Genomic DNA, 16,596 nt, shown 5'->3' on the forward strand with positions numbered 1-16,596 from the left:
ATTTTTCTCTCATTTCTACAAACATGAGATCTCTTGCTGGTATATATTTCAGTAGCACTTTTGTTAGCAGTTGGTTTAAACGTATCTTGTTGGTTATTACTTCATGGAGGTTTTGGTTGTGTTACATTTGGAGTATGAGCTGAAATTTTGGTGAACAATTTCTTTTCCTTGCCGAGAGGTTCGAGGAATTCGTCATTCACCTTAACTAGTTTTATTGCTCGATTTAATGTCTCTGGTTCTGCCATCTTTAAAACCTCTTTCAATTCAGGTCGTAAACCTCCCATGAAACTCTTCACATAGTACTCGTCGTTCTGTGGAAGACATTAAGCTCCAACCAATGCTCATAGCTCTCGCCATTGAAAATTTTTCAGGTTCCTGTCTATTTCAACTAATTAAATTCTATTATCACATCTTAGTGTCCCCTTCTTAAAATGTCAATAATACCTCTTTGGAGAATTCTTCCCAATTTTGTAACGGAAATGATTAATTAGATAATCACAGAATCAAAACATAAATCGCACCAGAAAGAAAATAAGAAACATAGCTTATCTTCTATTCTTTAGGCATGATGAAGTGATAAAAAAAGTTTTAACCCTTCTGATTCATCCCTTAGGGTTTGAACCATCAAATTTATCTAGATTCATTCATAGTTGTTTAATTGGCATACCTCTTGCAGTCCGTATCAAATTTGGACATGTAATCTACTTCCGATTAGTGATAGGAGTAAATACCATCTCTCTTATTAGGAGGAGGTGTTTCGTGTCTCGGTTGTAGTGGAGATGAAATAAAGGGTTGATATCAAAAATATTATTTACTTAAAACCTTACATAAAATAAAATAAAGTTGAAGGGTGATATAATAATTTGAGAATAGTTTGAGGGCCTATTAATGCATTTGATTATAATATCTTACAGGTTTCGTGCAGCTGAAACACAACGAAGCCCTAACTTGTAACAGAGGATCTTAATTATGATTTTCATGAAACCCTAATTCTCTCCGCAACACTTGATGCTCCTCAGTTAATACCTCTCAGCCTTCAGTTTATGTGCCCTATCTCATTTCCTTTGATCTAGAGCTATGCATCGTCAAGGAGCTCTAGATAGAAAGGAGACTCAAGCTGGAGCAGGAGCAGGAACTGGCAATGGCAACGAGAACACCATATCATCGGAAGGCTTACCTTCGTACTCGAACTATCGTCTTAGGCTGAATCCAAATACAGATCACAAGCCTGATAACTACGAGGATCTCCAATTGGAGTTCAGTCCTCTGCTTTTCAGCTCGTTGGAGAGGTACCTGCATCCTAACCTGTTGGATGAGTCGCGTGAGACCAAGGTCCAATACATCAAGGAAATTTTGCATCGATATTCTCCAGAAGGCGATAGAACGCGAGTGAGTTCGTATAATTCCACAATTCTTGCTTTTCTACTAGTAATATATTTCCACGTGCATGCGTTTTCATGGATGAGAAGCTAAAGCTTGACGCTAAATCGTTTTATTGGTATTTGCAAGCTAATGGAGCGTGCATGTTGTTACTTTTTCTCGCTATGTTTTACTCGTTGAAAGCAAATCCAGAGTCACACACTAGATTGTCACAGAGGAACTGCTCTGGTTAGGTTTACCTTGTCTTGCGATTGGAAATTAGATCTCATTTAGATCTGATGATTTATCAGTGATGTTGACCTTGTTTTGTTGATATAGCAGTGCTTGAACTAGAGCATTGTAAGCAAGCTTGCTTCATGTTCAAATTTTTCTATTTTGTCTGGAAAATCTTGCTTTTCCTTACATGATTGACCATCTGACATTTTGTTTGTCTAAATATGGCTATTTTTCTACCTTATGTCAAGTTGCATCTATCAATGTTCTTTCCATTTCCATCATCCAACTTTAGTAGTGTCTTGATCAATATTGAAATTATTCCTTATCTGGTTTCTACTATTACTACTATGTTCAGCAGTTTCTGATGAGAATAATATGGTTTAACAGGTCCAGAAGCACAGGGAATACCGCCAGAAGATTATATCCAATTATCAGGTATTTGGTGTTTCCTTCTTTTATCACTATAACAGTTGATTATTTATTGTCTGACTAGATTATTTTTCAATGTTCTTGTGGAAGGCTCTGCATGTGTTCTTTGAATATCAATGCAGTTGACCACATAAATCATGAAACAAAAGCACAATCTTTTCATTTTCTAATGACTTGTGACCAACAGATTGCCATGCCTGCTATTTCATGTTCTGTATTTCTCAGTTACTATATCCTATTTGCAGCCTCTACATAGGGAGTTATTCACTATGCATGCAGAAAATTTCTTTGTGCCAACCTTCCTCAAGGCAGTGCATGACAATACTGAGGAGAGTTTTAAAAAGATAATGGTTGAACCCATACCTGGAGTGTTTTCATTTGAAATGCTTCAACCGCGTTTCTGCGAGATGTTGCTATTGGAGGTATTTAATTAATTAATCACGGTCAAAACACTAGTGAACTCCAATTCTCTTCGTTGTAGTTTGTTTAGCTGTGATGTTTTCTTATCAGGTTCTGATTGCCTAGGTAGAAAACTTTGAGAAGTGGGTTCACGAGACAAAATTCAGAATCATGCGACCAAATACGATGAATAAATATGGTGTGGTTCTTGATGACTTTGGGATGGAACCCATGCTTAACAAGTTCATGGAAGACTTCATACGGCCTATGTCTAGAGGTTAGTAAGCAGATGTTTAATCAGCTACAAAGAATGTGATAATTTATTATATTGGCTTATCTAGAGTGTTTTTTGCAGTACTTTTCAGTGAAGTGGGTGGATCCTCACTTGACTCTCATCATGGGTTTGTAGTTGAGTATGGAATCAACAGGGATGTTGATCTTGGTATGTAGCTCTTCTTTCAAATATCTCGATTATTTCAACAGGGACTTTCCTACAATCGCTGGATGTTTTCTTTCTAGGCTTTCATGTAGACGATTCTGAAGTTACACTGAATGCGTGCTTGGGCAAGCAATTTTCTGGTGGAGAATTGTTCTTCCGAGGTGTTAGATGTGATAATCATGTGAACTCAGAAACTCATCCTGAGGTATGTATGGTGTCAATAATACAATTACTTCTCTAATTGATTAATGCATAATTGTTGTGGATTGTGATATGTATGAGCCATATTTTGAAATGGGTATTCTAATTAAGTTTATCATTTTAATTTTTTTGAAGGAAATCTATGATTACTCCCATATACCTGGGCATGCAGTTCTTCATCGTGGTCGCCACCGCCATGGTGCTAGAGCTACAACTGATGGACACAGGATCAATTTGCTGCTGTGGTGCAGAAGGTGATTAAGTTATTTTGGCTTGTCTTTTGAGAATTGTTATTATTGAATCTTGAATCTTGAATCTGAACATGTCTTGTGATAAATTTTACCCATACATACAGTTCTGCCTTGAGAGAAATGAAGAAATATCAAAAAGAATTCCCCAACTGGTGTGGAGATTGCCTAAGGAAGAAGAAAGAGAGGCAGCGGCTGAAAGTTGCTGCCATTAAAAATGTATGTGTTTTCTTGTTTTTTCAAATAATCTATATTGAAAGGAAAAAGACTTTGCTGACATAAATTTCATTGTTTGAATTTGTCCAGGAATTAATAAAGAGGCAAGGAGGAGAACAACAAGCCACTAGAGAGACCGCTGCTTGAATCTCGAGCGAGTTGGTAGGTTTGGTTGTCTCGTGTTTGTAATACTCGTGTTGTTACTGTTTAACAAAGATCATCCTTGGAAGAAGAAACTGAGTGTATTTTGGTCAGGGTAAAAGCTGAAACTGAAAGAGAAACTTAAATTTTACTCATCACAATATGTACTATTGTTCAAGTTATGATGTAATATGTAAACTGAAGCTGTTTTAGGTAAAGAACCGACTCTCAAAGGTCATATAGTGACTTCTTTTACTTTTTGTATCTTATATTTTGGTTATAAAAAAACAAATTTGAATTTCTTAATATGTGTTTAACTAAGTTTAATTTTCAAATATTTCTGGATGTACAAGTTTGGGTTTTGCAGAAGATTTTAAACTTCATCAGTGCTCAAATGTAGTTTTTTTGTGTGTAGAAAACCCACAATTTTGGGCATTTATTTTTTAATGTACCAACAATTTCATTAATCACAATTGCTCAAAATTCTGTAAGACGCTTGGGTTATTTAAATAGTTTTCAAATAATTCACAATCTTTTGATCTACCCAAAATATCAAATTATCTTCAATTTTTTATTATATATTATTATCATTTAGTTTTTTCGCATAATAATCTAACTTTTCATAATATAAATAAATAAATATTCTTACATCTCTATATTAATTTAATCAATTAAATTTATTAAATAATTTATTATACACACCTGAAAATTAAAACATGAACACTGAATTTTAAAGGATTTTGAGATAAGAATTAAATTAACTAAATACAAATATTTAATTTTTAAATATTCAATACTTAAATTAGTTTTATAAAATCTAAAATTAATATTAGTTATTAAATATTACTATTATATATTTAAAATATTAAATAAATATAATTAAAATAAATATAATATTTTTTTTGTACTGAAATATTAAATAGTAATGATTAAATATATATGCAATTTAGACAGGGATAACATTTTTTTAGATGAGGTTTGAAATTGACTTTGTAATGTTGAAATTTTGATAAATTATGTAAAAAAATTGTTGTACTTTTACCTAATACAATTATATATATATATATATATGAGTGATAGAGAGAGGGAATTTGGTGAGGAAATTTGGTGATGGAATCACTTGCATCACCTTTATTGGTTGTAAAATGTAAAAGTGGGAGGAAAGAGAGAAAATATTTGATTTTTTCAGCGAATAAGATTATGCCAAGTCATTCCTTACCAAATTCCCTTACCAAATTCTCTCACCTAATCATTTCTCTATATATATATATATTAATAATTTTATTAAATTTAAAAGAATAAAATTGTTTTTTAATAGAAAAAAATACATTGTATAATATTTATTTTTCTTTTAAAATAAGTTAAAGATATTTTAATTTTTTAATTTTATATATTTTTAAAAATATGTAGAAATAAATGATTATAAATATGTGTTATCAAATAATTAATGAAATAATAAGACATGTTATTACCATTAACCTTAACCCTAATTTTAGACGTACTCTAAATGAACCTCATAAAATGTAAAATAAATGCACATGGCATAGGGTGAGCATATCTTGGGTTAACTCAACCCTTAATCCTAACTCAAACCCAAAATATTAATTTGGGTAAGTTAATTTGGGTTGAGTTGGGTTAGGGTTACTCAAATTACTCAAATTAAATAAATTTAATTTAATTCTCTCTTATCAATCTAACATAAACTAACCATCTTCTAACTCCAATATATTCTCTTGATTTTTACTACGATTAATCTTTATTACAATCAAATAAAAAATAATTAAAAAATTTAAAACTCATTAATAATATATTTATTAATTATAGTATAGTCATACATACTAACATGTCACTTTTATTCTAAAACTTGAATTAATTTATTTCTAAAAATTAACACAGTTTATCATATTTAAAACTTTACTTATTAGGAATGATTTAAATATTATTTAAATAATCTATATTAATCTCACCTATTATTTCTTCAACTAATAATTTAGTAATTAAAATATCAAAAGAAATTTCAAAAAAATTAAAACTATGTTAAACAAATAAAAAAAAGGTATAATAATATCAAAAACATATTAGACGGCGCAAAAAACAAATTAAACGGACAAAAAATGTTAAATGTGTCACAAATGTGTTAAACGGGCCAAAACGTGTTAAACATAATAAGTTAAATGTGTCAAAATGTGTCAAACGTACAAAAAAACGTGTTAAACATGCCATGACGTATTAAATGTGTCAAAAATGTGTTGAATGAGCCAAAAACGTGTTATACTTATCAAGAACGTGTTAAACGTGTCAAAACATGTTAAATGTGTCAAAAACGTGTTCAATGTGCCAAAACATGTTAAACATATTTAACATGTAAAAACGTGTTAAACGTGCCAAAAATGTGTTCAACGTGTTAAACATGTCAAAAACGTGTTAAATGTGCCAAAAACATGCTAAATATGTCAAAAACGTGTAAAATGGATTAAAACGAATTACATACTTATTAAAACTTGTTGAATTATCTCTTCATCTTGGATTATGTGCAATTTTGCTTGCACTCAACATTTTGCTTTGTTTACACTCAACATGTTGAGTGTTGTCAGTCTTTATCTTTTATTACACTCAACATGTTGAGTGTTGTCAGTCTTTATCTTTTATTACACTCAATATCATTTAAATATCTGAATTTCTCACAAAAACTTAAAACAATAATTTAATTAACATTTTCCCTCTCTCTAAATTCTACATGGTATCAGAGCAGGTTATTACATCTTGAAGAAACATGTTCACAATTTTCCGTTGTCTCCTCCAATGGTGGAAATAGCCATTGGAGGAGAACTCAATTATTCTATAATCTTATACTTTTCCAAACTTATTTATCACAAATCCTAGTGTGTTTTTTGTATCTCTTCTTATGGCAGTTTCGAAACGTCGAAACTGCATTTCAGTCGAATCTGTATCGAGCATCGTCTCATCGACATATTTTTTCCAACATTTCATATGTCCAACAAATTATCACTTTTCACTTCAAGAGCTGAGCCAAAAGTCAAGAGCCAAGAGCCAAAACCCAATAGCCAAAAGCTAAGAGCCAAGTGTCAATAGCCAAGAGTCACTCCTTTAACAAAGTGAATCATGAATTAGAATCAGTCAAATTGAAAGAATGTCATCAACATTTTCATCTCCTCGACAACATCCTCTCAAATCGCAAAACTGCCAAGGCCTTTCCTATTAGGTGGTTAACATTTTCATCAAAACTCTTTCCAAGTCGATTTAAGAAAGTATGTGGCAAGTTGGACAATCTCAACATCTATTACCCAACTTGAGGGGGAGTGTTGAATTATCTCTTCATCTTGGATTATGTGCAATTTTGTTTGCACTCAACATGTTGCTTTGTTTACACTCAACATGACTCAACATGTTGAGTGTTGTCAATCTTTATCTTTTATTACACTCAACATGTAAAATGTTGTCAGTCTTTATTTTTAATTATAATTAATATCATTTAAATATCTAAATTTCTCATGTAAACCTAAACCAACTATCTAAATAATATTTTTCCTCTCCCTCAAATTTCTACAAAACTTAAAACGTATGAAGTGAGTCAAAATAAGTCAAACGAGTTAAAAATATGTTGAATAAGTCAAAAACGTATTTAATTAGGTAAAACGAATCAAATAATTGTTAAACGAATCAAAATGTGTTAACCGAGATAAAATGTGTTAAATATTAAACGATTAAAAAACATAATAAATGTGTTACAAACTAAAATTTAGTTTGGGTTACCCAACCCATATTATTCATTAATATGGGTTCGATAATGAATTGAGCAAATTTAATTTGGGTTTAACATGAGTTGAGTTTACCCATTTGCCGACCCCTACCTCATTTTAATTATTTTCTATTATCTTTCTCGATAAATAAAGGGCTGAGTAAATTACCTAGGTGGTCCTCTAATTACTCTGATCGTTCACTTGTAACCCTCAAATTAATTTTTGAAATAAATTGCCCCTTCAACTTTTAGAAAGGTCATCATTGACCTACCGTTAACTTTTTTTTTGTTAAACATAACGATAACGAGTTAAACTTAAAATATATACTTATATATATATTTATATTTATATTATCTTTAATCATTAATTTTTTTTATATATAATTATTAAATCCTTGATATATATAATATATATATATATATTTTATCATTAATCTTTATATTTATAATATAATTATTAAATTTTTTATATTTTTTTTTATCTATACATACCTATCTTATCATTTTTCTAGGAAAAAGGAGGAGGAAGAAGGAGATTTCGGGCATGGTTACGAAATTAGTTATGATTGAGAGGAGATTTCATTGTAACGTGTTGTCGAACACAGAATTGAGGATATATATATGCATAGATAAAAATAAATAATATATATATATATATATATATATATTATCTATATGTAAAAGAGATTTAATAATTATATATATAAATATAAAAAATAATGATTAAATATTATTTATTTTAAAAATATTTTAATTTAAATCCGTTATATTTAACCAAAAAGTTAACGGAATAATCATTGGTGACCTTTCTAAAAATTGAAGGGACGATTTGTTTCAAAAATTAATTTTATAGTTAAAAGTAAGCGACCGGAGTAATTAGAGGGCCGCCCATGTAATTTTCTCATAAATAAATGATAGAATAGGAGATGACAGTAATTACTGGACACAATCTAATTATCTAATTGGTCAAAAAAAATAACAAAATTTCACTTTCTACCCCCAACTCATCTTTTATTTTTTTTAATTAATAATATGATAATATGATGTCAAGTTATTTTTTTTCCCAATTTTCCTCTTTATCACTCCTTATTTCCTGTAATTGTTTTTAATTTATATATTTCATTAATTTTAAAATATATATTAATATTAAATTTTGATTGAAATTAATTTTTATAAAATAAACCAATTTCAAATTAAATAGATTATCAGTTGATAACAAACAAACTTTCATTATTAAGAAAAATAAAATACGAACTCTCTTTAAAATTCAATGTGCATTTCCGCAGGAATCTCAATATTATAAGTAAGACCCTTGATGATGAATAAACTATAAAGTGTAAGGATGTACCTCATATATTTCTTTTTAAAATATTTATACATAAAAAATATTTTATTTATATTATTATTTTGGTTTAATAATATTTAAAATTAGTTAATAAATTCAATATATTAAATTATATAATTTAGTATATTAAAATATTAAATAATATTTTTAAAATAAATGTAAATATTTTTTTTAAGCAAATATTAAATTAAATACATAAAAGAATCACAAGATAGAATATATATATATATATATATATATATATATTCACCCCATTTATTTTATTTTATTTTATAATATTTTAGATATAATAACATTTTTATAATAATATTTAAAATTAATTTTAAAATATTAAAACTTTGATAAATTATATTAAAAAAGATAATTTTTTTTTGTTATACTTCAAAAAAATAAAATAATATAAAATTATAAAATGATATTTTGATAAAAATATTTTGTTTAACTTTTTTTTAAATAAACTAAATATTTTAATTTTTAATATATTTTTACTAAATTTTTTAAAAACAAATAATTATAAATATGTGTTATAAGTTAATAGACTTTAACCATAATTCAGACGGGCCTTAAATGGACTTCACAATAGTTCATATTCTCCATACGATCAAAATCTTATCCGACGGTCATATATTCATACAATTAGCAATGCCCTAAATCTCTTCTATTTTATTTTCTCAAAACCCCTCGACGGCGAATTTCTCGCTCAGAATACTCTGTTCACGATTTCACGGCGGAGGCAAACCTCTCTGCTCACTTTCTTTCTGTCTCTCTTTCGCATCAAGACCTTAAACTGAAAGAGAAAAGAAATAATTTTTTTGAAGATTTGCCCAACAAACGATGGGGAATAAGAGAGAGAGACACCAAAATCCAGAGCCATTTCTTCCTAATGTAGATGCCACTTTTTCTACCGCTTCCAGGAAGCGGAACAAGCTTCCCAAACAACATCAGGAAGATCAAAAGCTTATATCCTCGGGACTGAGCTCAAAGATTCTTAAGGAGGCGTTGCTTCAGCAGAAGGAGATACAGGATGAAACAGATAATCAGAACCCTGCAATAATCATGTTTCCCGAGGAACTTCCGGCCCCAGTAACTTTGGATCAAGAAGATGACATTGATGATTTTAATGGGTTCGATGACACAATTAGCCATTACGATTATGATGTTAGTTTCCCATTGTTTGTATAAAGTTTTGTATAAAGTTTCAACCTTTTATATGTTTTAACTCTCCTGGTCCTTATCCAGGAAGCTATCGATGAAGAGGACGAGCTTTTACTGGAGGCTTTCATGAACAAAGATGCTGGTCCACAGCGCACATTGGCTGATATCATTGTTAATAAGTTTAAAGAAAGAGATGCTAAAACTTCATCAGGTTTTGTTTACAATATCCATTTTTTGTCTAGGGTTTTGTTGCTATATGTTTAATGATTTTAAGTATATTTGCAGGTGGTGTAGGTCATGCTCCCAAAATTGATGATTCTGTCATTGAGATTTACAAGAGGTACTTTTGTTTTTCTTCTTCTCATATTGTTAGTGATGATTAGTGTATTGTAGCTAATTGAATTGAATAATATATATAAAACATGCAGCATTGGCATCCTTTTGAGCAAATATACGGCTGGAAAGTTACCTAAAGCTTTCAAGCACATACCATCTATGGCGCTTTGGGAGCAAGTGCTTCACTTAACTGAGCCTCAAAAGTGGTCACCAAATGCTATGTATCAAGCTACAAGAATATTTGCGTCTAGTAACTCAAGAAAGGCTGAACGCTTTTACAAGCTTGTCTTGCTTCCTAGAGTCCGTCAAGATATCGCCGAAAATAAAAAACTGCATTTTGCCTTATATGCATCCTTGAAGAAGTCTCTATACAAACCTGCTGCTTTTAACAAGGGTATACTGTTTCCCTTGTGTGAGGTATGAACCCATAATCTTATTTTTTAATTTTTCTAATAGTATGTCTATTTGGAGAAGTTGACTATGTACTTTATCTTCTATAGGATTAGTTCTGCTTTGTGCACGCTGTTTTTAATCAAATAAGTTTATTATTTAAGATTTCTGTTAGATGTCTTATGTATTCATCATGTTTATACTAAGATAATGGTGGGTTCTATATTTTTGATTTCAATAGTTTTAGAAATTTAGATGACAATATTGTCGCAACATATGCATTATTTAGACTATTTATCCTCTGCAGTCAAAGACATGTACTCTTAGAGAAGCTGTTATTGTTGGAAGTGTTATAACAAAGGTTTCAATTCCTCCACTACATTCGAGGTATGTTAACTCTGACCTTGTGACATATTAGAAATTATAGAATATAATTGTTATTAGTTTGCATCTTAAATTCATTTCTAATGAAATTCCTCTATCTTCTTATATATGTTTGCAGTGCTGCATTGCTTACTCTTACTCGCATGGAATATTATGGCACAACAAGGTAAGGGAGGTTTTTTGAATTGATTTGTTCTCCAGGTTGTTCAGAATTCAAAGTTTAAGCTTTCAGGTTTTGTCAAGCAAATTGCTTATGTCATAGTCATCTTTATATGGGCGAATCTAACTAGTAATTCACCAATTGTACTCTTATATGTTAACTGGCTTAGTTCACAAAGATTCAATAACATATACTAAATCTCATTGAGCCTAATTGGTAGTTATCAAAATCTCTGGCACAATCACGATTCCATTTAATAATCGTTAAAATTTTAATTGAAAGTGATTTTATTTCTAATAATGATTCTAATTATAGTGTGATTTTTAGCTTCATTGGTAGAAAAGTGTGGAATTTTTTAATTTTTTCTGAATTATGATACTGATAATAAGACGTGATAACAATGAACAAGTAGTGACATTGATGTTTCTACTTATAATTCTTACATCATAGATTTCTGTTATATATGATTCAGACTCTTATTTGTTTTGAATGAAAATCATTCCTTTATAAATTTCCTTTTTGTCCTGTAATTCTATGCAGCTATTTTATTAAACTGTTCACTGAGAAGAAGTATGCGTTGCCATATCGTGTTCTTGATGCCTTGGTTTCTCATTTCTTGAAATTCGTTGAGGATGAAAGAACAATGCCTGTGATTTGGCATCAGTCCCTTCTCGCCTTTGTACAAAGGTTTGCACATCTTATTTGTTAAATGAAGTTTACTTATTTTCAAATTGAGGTATGGCACTAAATTACAAAGTTAATGTTCAGGTACAAGAATGAACTAACTAAGGAGGATAAAGAAAATCTCAAATATCTTGTTGAGAAACAAAGGCATAAAGAGGTATGGACACATTATTAACCATTTTCTTGTGGACACCTAGGTCTTGCTTATTTGAGATGAATTTCAAATAATCTACTATCCAATCAACAACTTTATTACCCAAATAAACTGATTTTCAATAATCTACTGAAACAAGTTTACGCGAAAATAACAACTTGGTTATTCAAATAACTTTTGATCAAATAATGTCCTAGTTTCCTTTTTTTTCAGTTATAATTTGCAGATTTGAATTCATGTTGTTCGATACAAATGCAGGTCACCCCTGAAATCCATAGAGAGCTAGACAACAGTCGTAACCGTGGAGAAAAAGAAGATGTTGAAATGCCAACTTATATCCTTAATTTAGACCTATAATTTATTAAAACTAATTTATTGTCTTTCTGCTCAATGTATTATCTGTTGCCATTATTTTGAAATCCTTAACTGTTCTTACTGAATTCTGTGATTAATAACCCCATAAATGAAGACAGGTTTGACATACCAGATGTGCCTATGGAAGAAGATTAAGTATAGAGGTAATTTAGCTGTTGAATTATTATCACTTTTTAAATTGTGTTCTTGATTGGTTCATATTCTCATGTCTATAAATTGCCATGCCATTATTTGAAATCTATATTGAATTCTTCAACTCCCCACTTACCCATATATCAAATTTATTATGCAGGCACTTTAAATTGTATCCTCAACATTCTTTGGCGGAGGCTTTTCTTGCATGTTTTTTTAGCGTTGGGATTTATTTAAATGGATTTTTACTTAAATTTCAAGTATAAGTTGTAACATTATCTTATTGATTTTATTAAACCCTTTATTTTAGTCCAATTTTGGTAGTTGAACAATTTTATGAGATAGGTTTTTGGTTGATGGATTGAATTTGAAGCAATATAGAGATTGGTATTTATTCAATACTTGTTTGATTTTAACTACTGATTTTTTAAACCACCCCATAGTCATGCTCCACATAAATTTGTTACATTATTAAACTACTATAGTCAATTAGCAAATATTTATTTATGAATGTGAGAAAACATATATTAAATATTGTCCATTGGAAAATAACAATTTTGGGACCCATTTAGCTACATTTAACTGATTTCATGTATAGTTTAGATACTACTTTTTGAATGCATTTAAATGAGCTGTGATCAATAATGTGGGCTAGCTTTGATTAGAGAGTTGTCGCCCATTTATATTGACCATAATCAATCTTGATTTAACATATGTCAACAATATTATTGTTTGTTATATAGTTCTATCACTTAAATGTTCTAATTAATGTTAATGTTTCTAAGCAAGTGCAATCTATACAAAATAAATTCTTAGATTTTCTTTAACTAATGTACAAAGTCAATTAATTGTTTGCTCTACTATATCCATTCATTCTTGAAATAAGTTTAACAAATCAAAAAATCACAATTTTTGTATATATCTATATTTTTTTTATAATAATTAATTGAAATAATAAAGATATAATTTACAGAAAAAAAAAGTAATAGCTGGAGAAGGAAAAAGAAAGAGTCGTCTCTCTGTCTCTCTCTCTTTCTATGATTCTTTCTCTCTCATCGTCGTCCCCATGAAAAAAGCGTCTTTTTTCTTCTCTCTTATAGATTTAGAAAAGAAAAGGCGGTGTCTGTAACTGCAAAAACAATTTCCCGAAATTGTTTATTTGAAAATCAGAAAACAGAGGATTTTCTTATCTTTTTGTAATTCGGCGACAGGTGGTGGCGTTTGCGGCGGTGATGATTGAAGGAGAAGCGTCATTCTTCATAATAATTTCTTGATGAAATACGAGAAAGACAGCTAATTGAATCGACCCATAATCAATATATTTCTTTTTGCTCTACTACTTGTTGTTGATGAAATCCATTATTAATAATAATATTAATTGCCTGTCTGGTCGAGATTGAGGTGGTTGTTCTTTAAGAAAGCTGACTCAGGTTTGTCTCCAAGAAAGAAATAAAAATAAAAACCCTTCCTTTTCTTTGTATGCATGTGCATTTATTTGAAAACTCTATGTTCTTTCTTTCTCTAGAATGTTTTTATTTCGATGATTGAGGAGGGTCGTCCGCATTACAGATCATATCTCTTGCATAATTCCGCGTTTCCTTTCCGTGTTGATTTCTTCCTTCCTTCCTTCCTTGTTATTTCCTTTCTCTCTCGCCAACCAACGCATCTTGTATCAAATCTGCATCTAGGTTTTCGGAGGTCCGTAATCTCAGGTCCTTTCTCAACCCCTAGTTTGTAAGGTCCCTGATCTGGGTTCTGGAAGCAATTTCAAGAAATGGGTGTGGTGAGAAAGGAATAGATAGCTGTGGGTATTTGGAGTTGAGGGTTTTTAGAGTAGAAAATGGGGACAAGGGACGAGAGGCATCATCATCGTCATGAGAATCTTGTGCCTTTAGCTGCATTGATTAGAAGAGAGATGAAGAGTGAGAAGATGGAGAAACCTACGGTTAGGGTTGGCTCTGCAGCTCAATCCAGGAAGGGAGAAGATTATTTCATGATCAAGACCGATTGCCAGAGAATTCAAGGGAACCCTTCATCATCTTTCTCTGTGTTTGCTGTATGTCTCTGTCTCTGTCTCTTTATTCATTATTCTTCTTCTTTATCATAATCAAATCATGTGTTTTGTTCAGATATTTGATGGGCATAATGGATCTGCTGCTGCAATATTTTCAAAGGAAGAATTACTTGGTTATGTTTTAGGTGCTATTCCTAGAGGAACAGGATTAGGTCGAGATGAATGGCTTCAAGCTCTTCCTAGAGCTTTAGTTGCAGGTTTTGTCAAGACTGATAAGGAGTTTCAGAGTAGAGGTATGGAAATTTCACTTCTTTTCATCATTCTTTCATTTGTGTTTGTTTTCCTTAATATGGTTTGCTTGTTTCTTTCAGGGGAGACTTCTGGAACAACAGCCACATTTGTGATCGTCGATGGATGGACGGTTACTGTCGCGTCGGTTGGAGACTCCCGTTGCATATTGGATACGCAGGGCGGTGCTGTCTCTGTTTTGACAGTTGACCATCGACTTGAAGAAAATGTCGAGGAGTGAGTTCTATAATCCTTTATTAAATGAAACTTTGTATTTATAACTTTATTCTTCAAATCATTTGCACACAAAATTTACATTTGTTAACTTATTCGCTGAATATTGTGACATTTGTAGGAGAGAACGAGTAACCGCCAGTGGCGGTGAAGTTGGGCGACTTAACATATTTGGCGGTGCAGAGGTCAGATAACGACAAACAACCAACCAATCAACCCCGTATTTTTTTAATTTGTTTATTTAAATAAAATGGTTTTGCGTCCAATTTCAGGTTGGTCCTCTTCGATGTTGGCCTGGTGGGTTATGTCTATCAAGATCCATTGGTGACATGGATGTTGGAGAATTCATAGTACCAGTTCCTCATGTAAAACAAGTTAAGGTATTGTATTCTACTAGGATCCAAAAATGAAATTTACAACTTTTTACCAAAATTAGGAACTTTCCAACACTTTTTTGTTAACCTTTTAGTTTGATGATTCTCCAATTATGATTGAGATTACCTTAATTTGTCTCTTCCAAGTTCTGACTGTTTTCTTTTTGTCGTATACGAAGTTATCGAGTGTGGGTGGTCGGCTGATAATTGCTTCAGATGGAATTTGGGATGCATTATCATCGGAGGAGGCTGCAAAATCTTGTCGGGGTTTGCCTGCAGAACTTGCAGCTAGGCAAGTCGTGAAGGAAACCCTAAGGACAAGGGGACTGAAAGATGATACGACTTGTATTGTTGTGGACATAATTCCACCCGATAACATACCTTCACCACAACCTCAACAACCATTGCCTGAGGCTCCTAATCGATATAATAAGCTGAGATCGCTGCTGTTGTTCAGGAAGAAGTCCAATGTTAATAAACAATCGAAGAAGCTATCATCGGTTGGTATTGTTGAAGAATTGTTTGAAGAAGGTTCAGCTATGCTTGCTGAAAGGCTAGGGAATGACAGCCCTAATGTTGGTGTTGGGGTAGGTATGTTTATATGCGCCATTTGCCAAGCTGACTTAGCCCCGACTGAAGGCATATCGGTTCATGCTGGCTCCATCTTTTCTATGAGCTCTAAACCGTGGCAAGGTCCTTTCCTTTGTGCTGACTGTAGGGCTAAGAAGGATGCCATGGAAGGAAAACGTCCTAGTGGAGTCAAAGTCACATGATTCTAACTAATTCAACTATTTTTTTTTTATTTATATCTATACATATATACTTCCCAGTGATTCTTTTCATCATAATACCGTTTTTCTTCGACTGTGTTTATGCTCTCCTAACTGATGGTTTTATATAAACATGAATGATAAAACTTGTGATAGATTCTGAATTGCTTGATTTATGGTGTCTTGAGAAGATATTGATTGTAAATGAAAAGATCAGTTCACAGACATTAGGGTTGGAAGAACAGAAAGCATGAAGGTGATCTTTGCTTTCATATCATACATATGCAACAAACAACCTCTGTGTTCTCTCTATATAGTAATAAGAAATACAATAATATGTATATATATAATGTACAGGGGAGATTGATTATA

At 31.3% G+C, this 16,596-nt stretch overlaps 3 protein-coding genes across 4 annotated transcripts; all 3 read left to right on the forward strand.

Annotated features, from left to right (window-relative positions):
* Positions 1–939: 939 nt before the first annotated feature.
* On the forward strand, positions 940–3,967 carry LOC124925558 (2-oxoglutarate and iron-dependent oxygenase domain-containing protein CP2-like). Its single transcript, XM_047465593.1, has 9 exons — positions 940–1,389; positions 1,984–2,031; positions 2,271–2,447; positions 2,551–2,701; positions 2,780–2,866; positions 2,944–3,068; positions 3,200–3,318; positions 3,420–3,531; positions 3,619–3,967. Exons 1-9 carry the CDS (start codon positions 1,078–1,080, stop codon positions 3,673–3,675), a joined length of 1,188 nt encoding a protein of 395 aa, XP_047321549.1. The 5' UTR covers positions 940–1,077; the 3' UTR covers positions 3,676–3,967.
* Positions 3,968–9,444: 5,477 nt separating this feature from the next.
* Positions 9,445–12,935, forward strand: LOC124925613 (bystin). Its single transcript, XM_047465664.1, has 11 exons — positions 9,445–9,932; positions 10,014–10,140; positions 10,215–10,269; positions 10,358–10,682; positions 10,963–11,042; positions 11,158–11,205; positions 11,740–11,886; positions 11,968–12,040; positions 12,296–12,371; positions 12,474–12,555; positions 12,705–12,935. The coding sequence occupies exons 1-10, from the start codon at positions 9,609–9,611 to the stop codon at positions 12,545–12,547; spliced, it is 1,329 nt and encodes a 442-aa protein (XP_047321620.1). The 5' UTR covers positions 9,445–9,608; the 3' UTR covers positions 12,548–12,555; positions 12,705–12,935.
* Positions 12,936–13,592: 657 nt separating this feature from the next.
* Positions 13,593–16,404, forward strand: LOC124924111 (probable protein phosphatase 2C 15). Of its 2 annotated transcripts, none has more exons than XM_047464179.1 (7): positions 13,593–13,974; positions 14,070–14,600; positions 14,674–14,851; positions 14,930–15,083; positions 15,202–15,265; positions 15,353–15,460; positions 15,634–16,404. In XM_047464179.1, the coding sequence occupies exons 2-7, from the start codon at positions 14,385–14,387 to the stop codon at positions 16,225–16,227; spliced, it is 1,314 nt and encodes a 437-aa protein (XP_047320135.1). In that variant the 5' UTR covers positions 13,593–13,974; positions 14,070–14,384; the 3' UTR covers positions 16,228–16,404. The 2 variants fall into 2 exon arrangements, with proteins under 2 accessions (XP_047320135.1, XP_047320136.1); XM_047464180.1 differs by having other exon boundaries at positions 14,233–14,600.
* Positions 16,405–16,596: the final 192 nt, after the last annotated feature.

The sequence above is a fragment of the Impatiens glandulifera genome, chromosome 2, assembly GCF_907164915.1.
Source record: "Impatiens glandulifera chromosome 2, dImpGla2.1, whole genome shotgun sequence".
Taxonomy (NCBI): domain Eukaryota; kingdom Viridiplantae; phylum Streptophyta; class Magnoliopsida; order Ericales; family Balsaminaceae; genus Impatiens; species Impatiens glandulifera.

Coding starts and splice junctions, on each gene's coding strand:
- LOC124925558 (XM_047465593.1), top strand. CDS start 1,078: ATGCATCGTCAAGGAGCTCTAGATAGAAAGGAGACTCAAGCTGGAGCA. Junction 3,069..3,199: donor ACTCAGAAACTCATCCTGAG/GTATGTATGGTG, acceptor ATTTTTTTGAAG/GAAATCTATGATTACTCCCA. Junction 3,532..3,618: donor AAGTTGCTGCCATTAAAAAT/GTATGTGTTTTC, acceptor GAATTTGTCCAG/GAATTAATAAAGAGGCAAGG.
- LOC124925613 (XM_047465664.1), top strand. CDS start 9,609: ATGGGGAATAAGAGAGAGAGACACCAAAATCCAGAGCCATTTCTTCCT. Junction 10,141..10,214: donor AGATGCTAAAACTTCATCAG/GTTTTGTTTACA, acceptor GTATATTTGCAG/GTGGTGTAGGTCATGCTCCC. Junction 11,043..11,157: donor ATTCCTCCACTACATTCGAG/GTATGTTAACTC, acceptor ATATGTTTGCAG/TGCTGCATTGCTTACTCTTA.
- LOC124924111 (XM_047464179.1), top strand. CDS start 14,385: ATGGGGACAAGGGACGAGAGGCATCATCATCGTCATGAGAATCTTGTG. Junction 14,852..14,929: donor TAAGGAGTTTCAGAGTAGAG/GTATGGAAATTT, acceptor TGTTTCTTTCAG/GGGAGACTTCTGGAACAACA. Junction 15,084..15,201: donor CTTGAAGAAAATGTCGAGGA/GTGAGTTCTATA, acceptor TGACATTTGTAG/GAGAGAACGAGTAACCGCCA.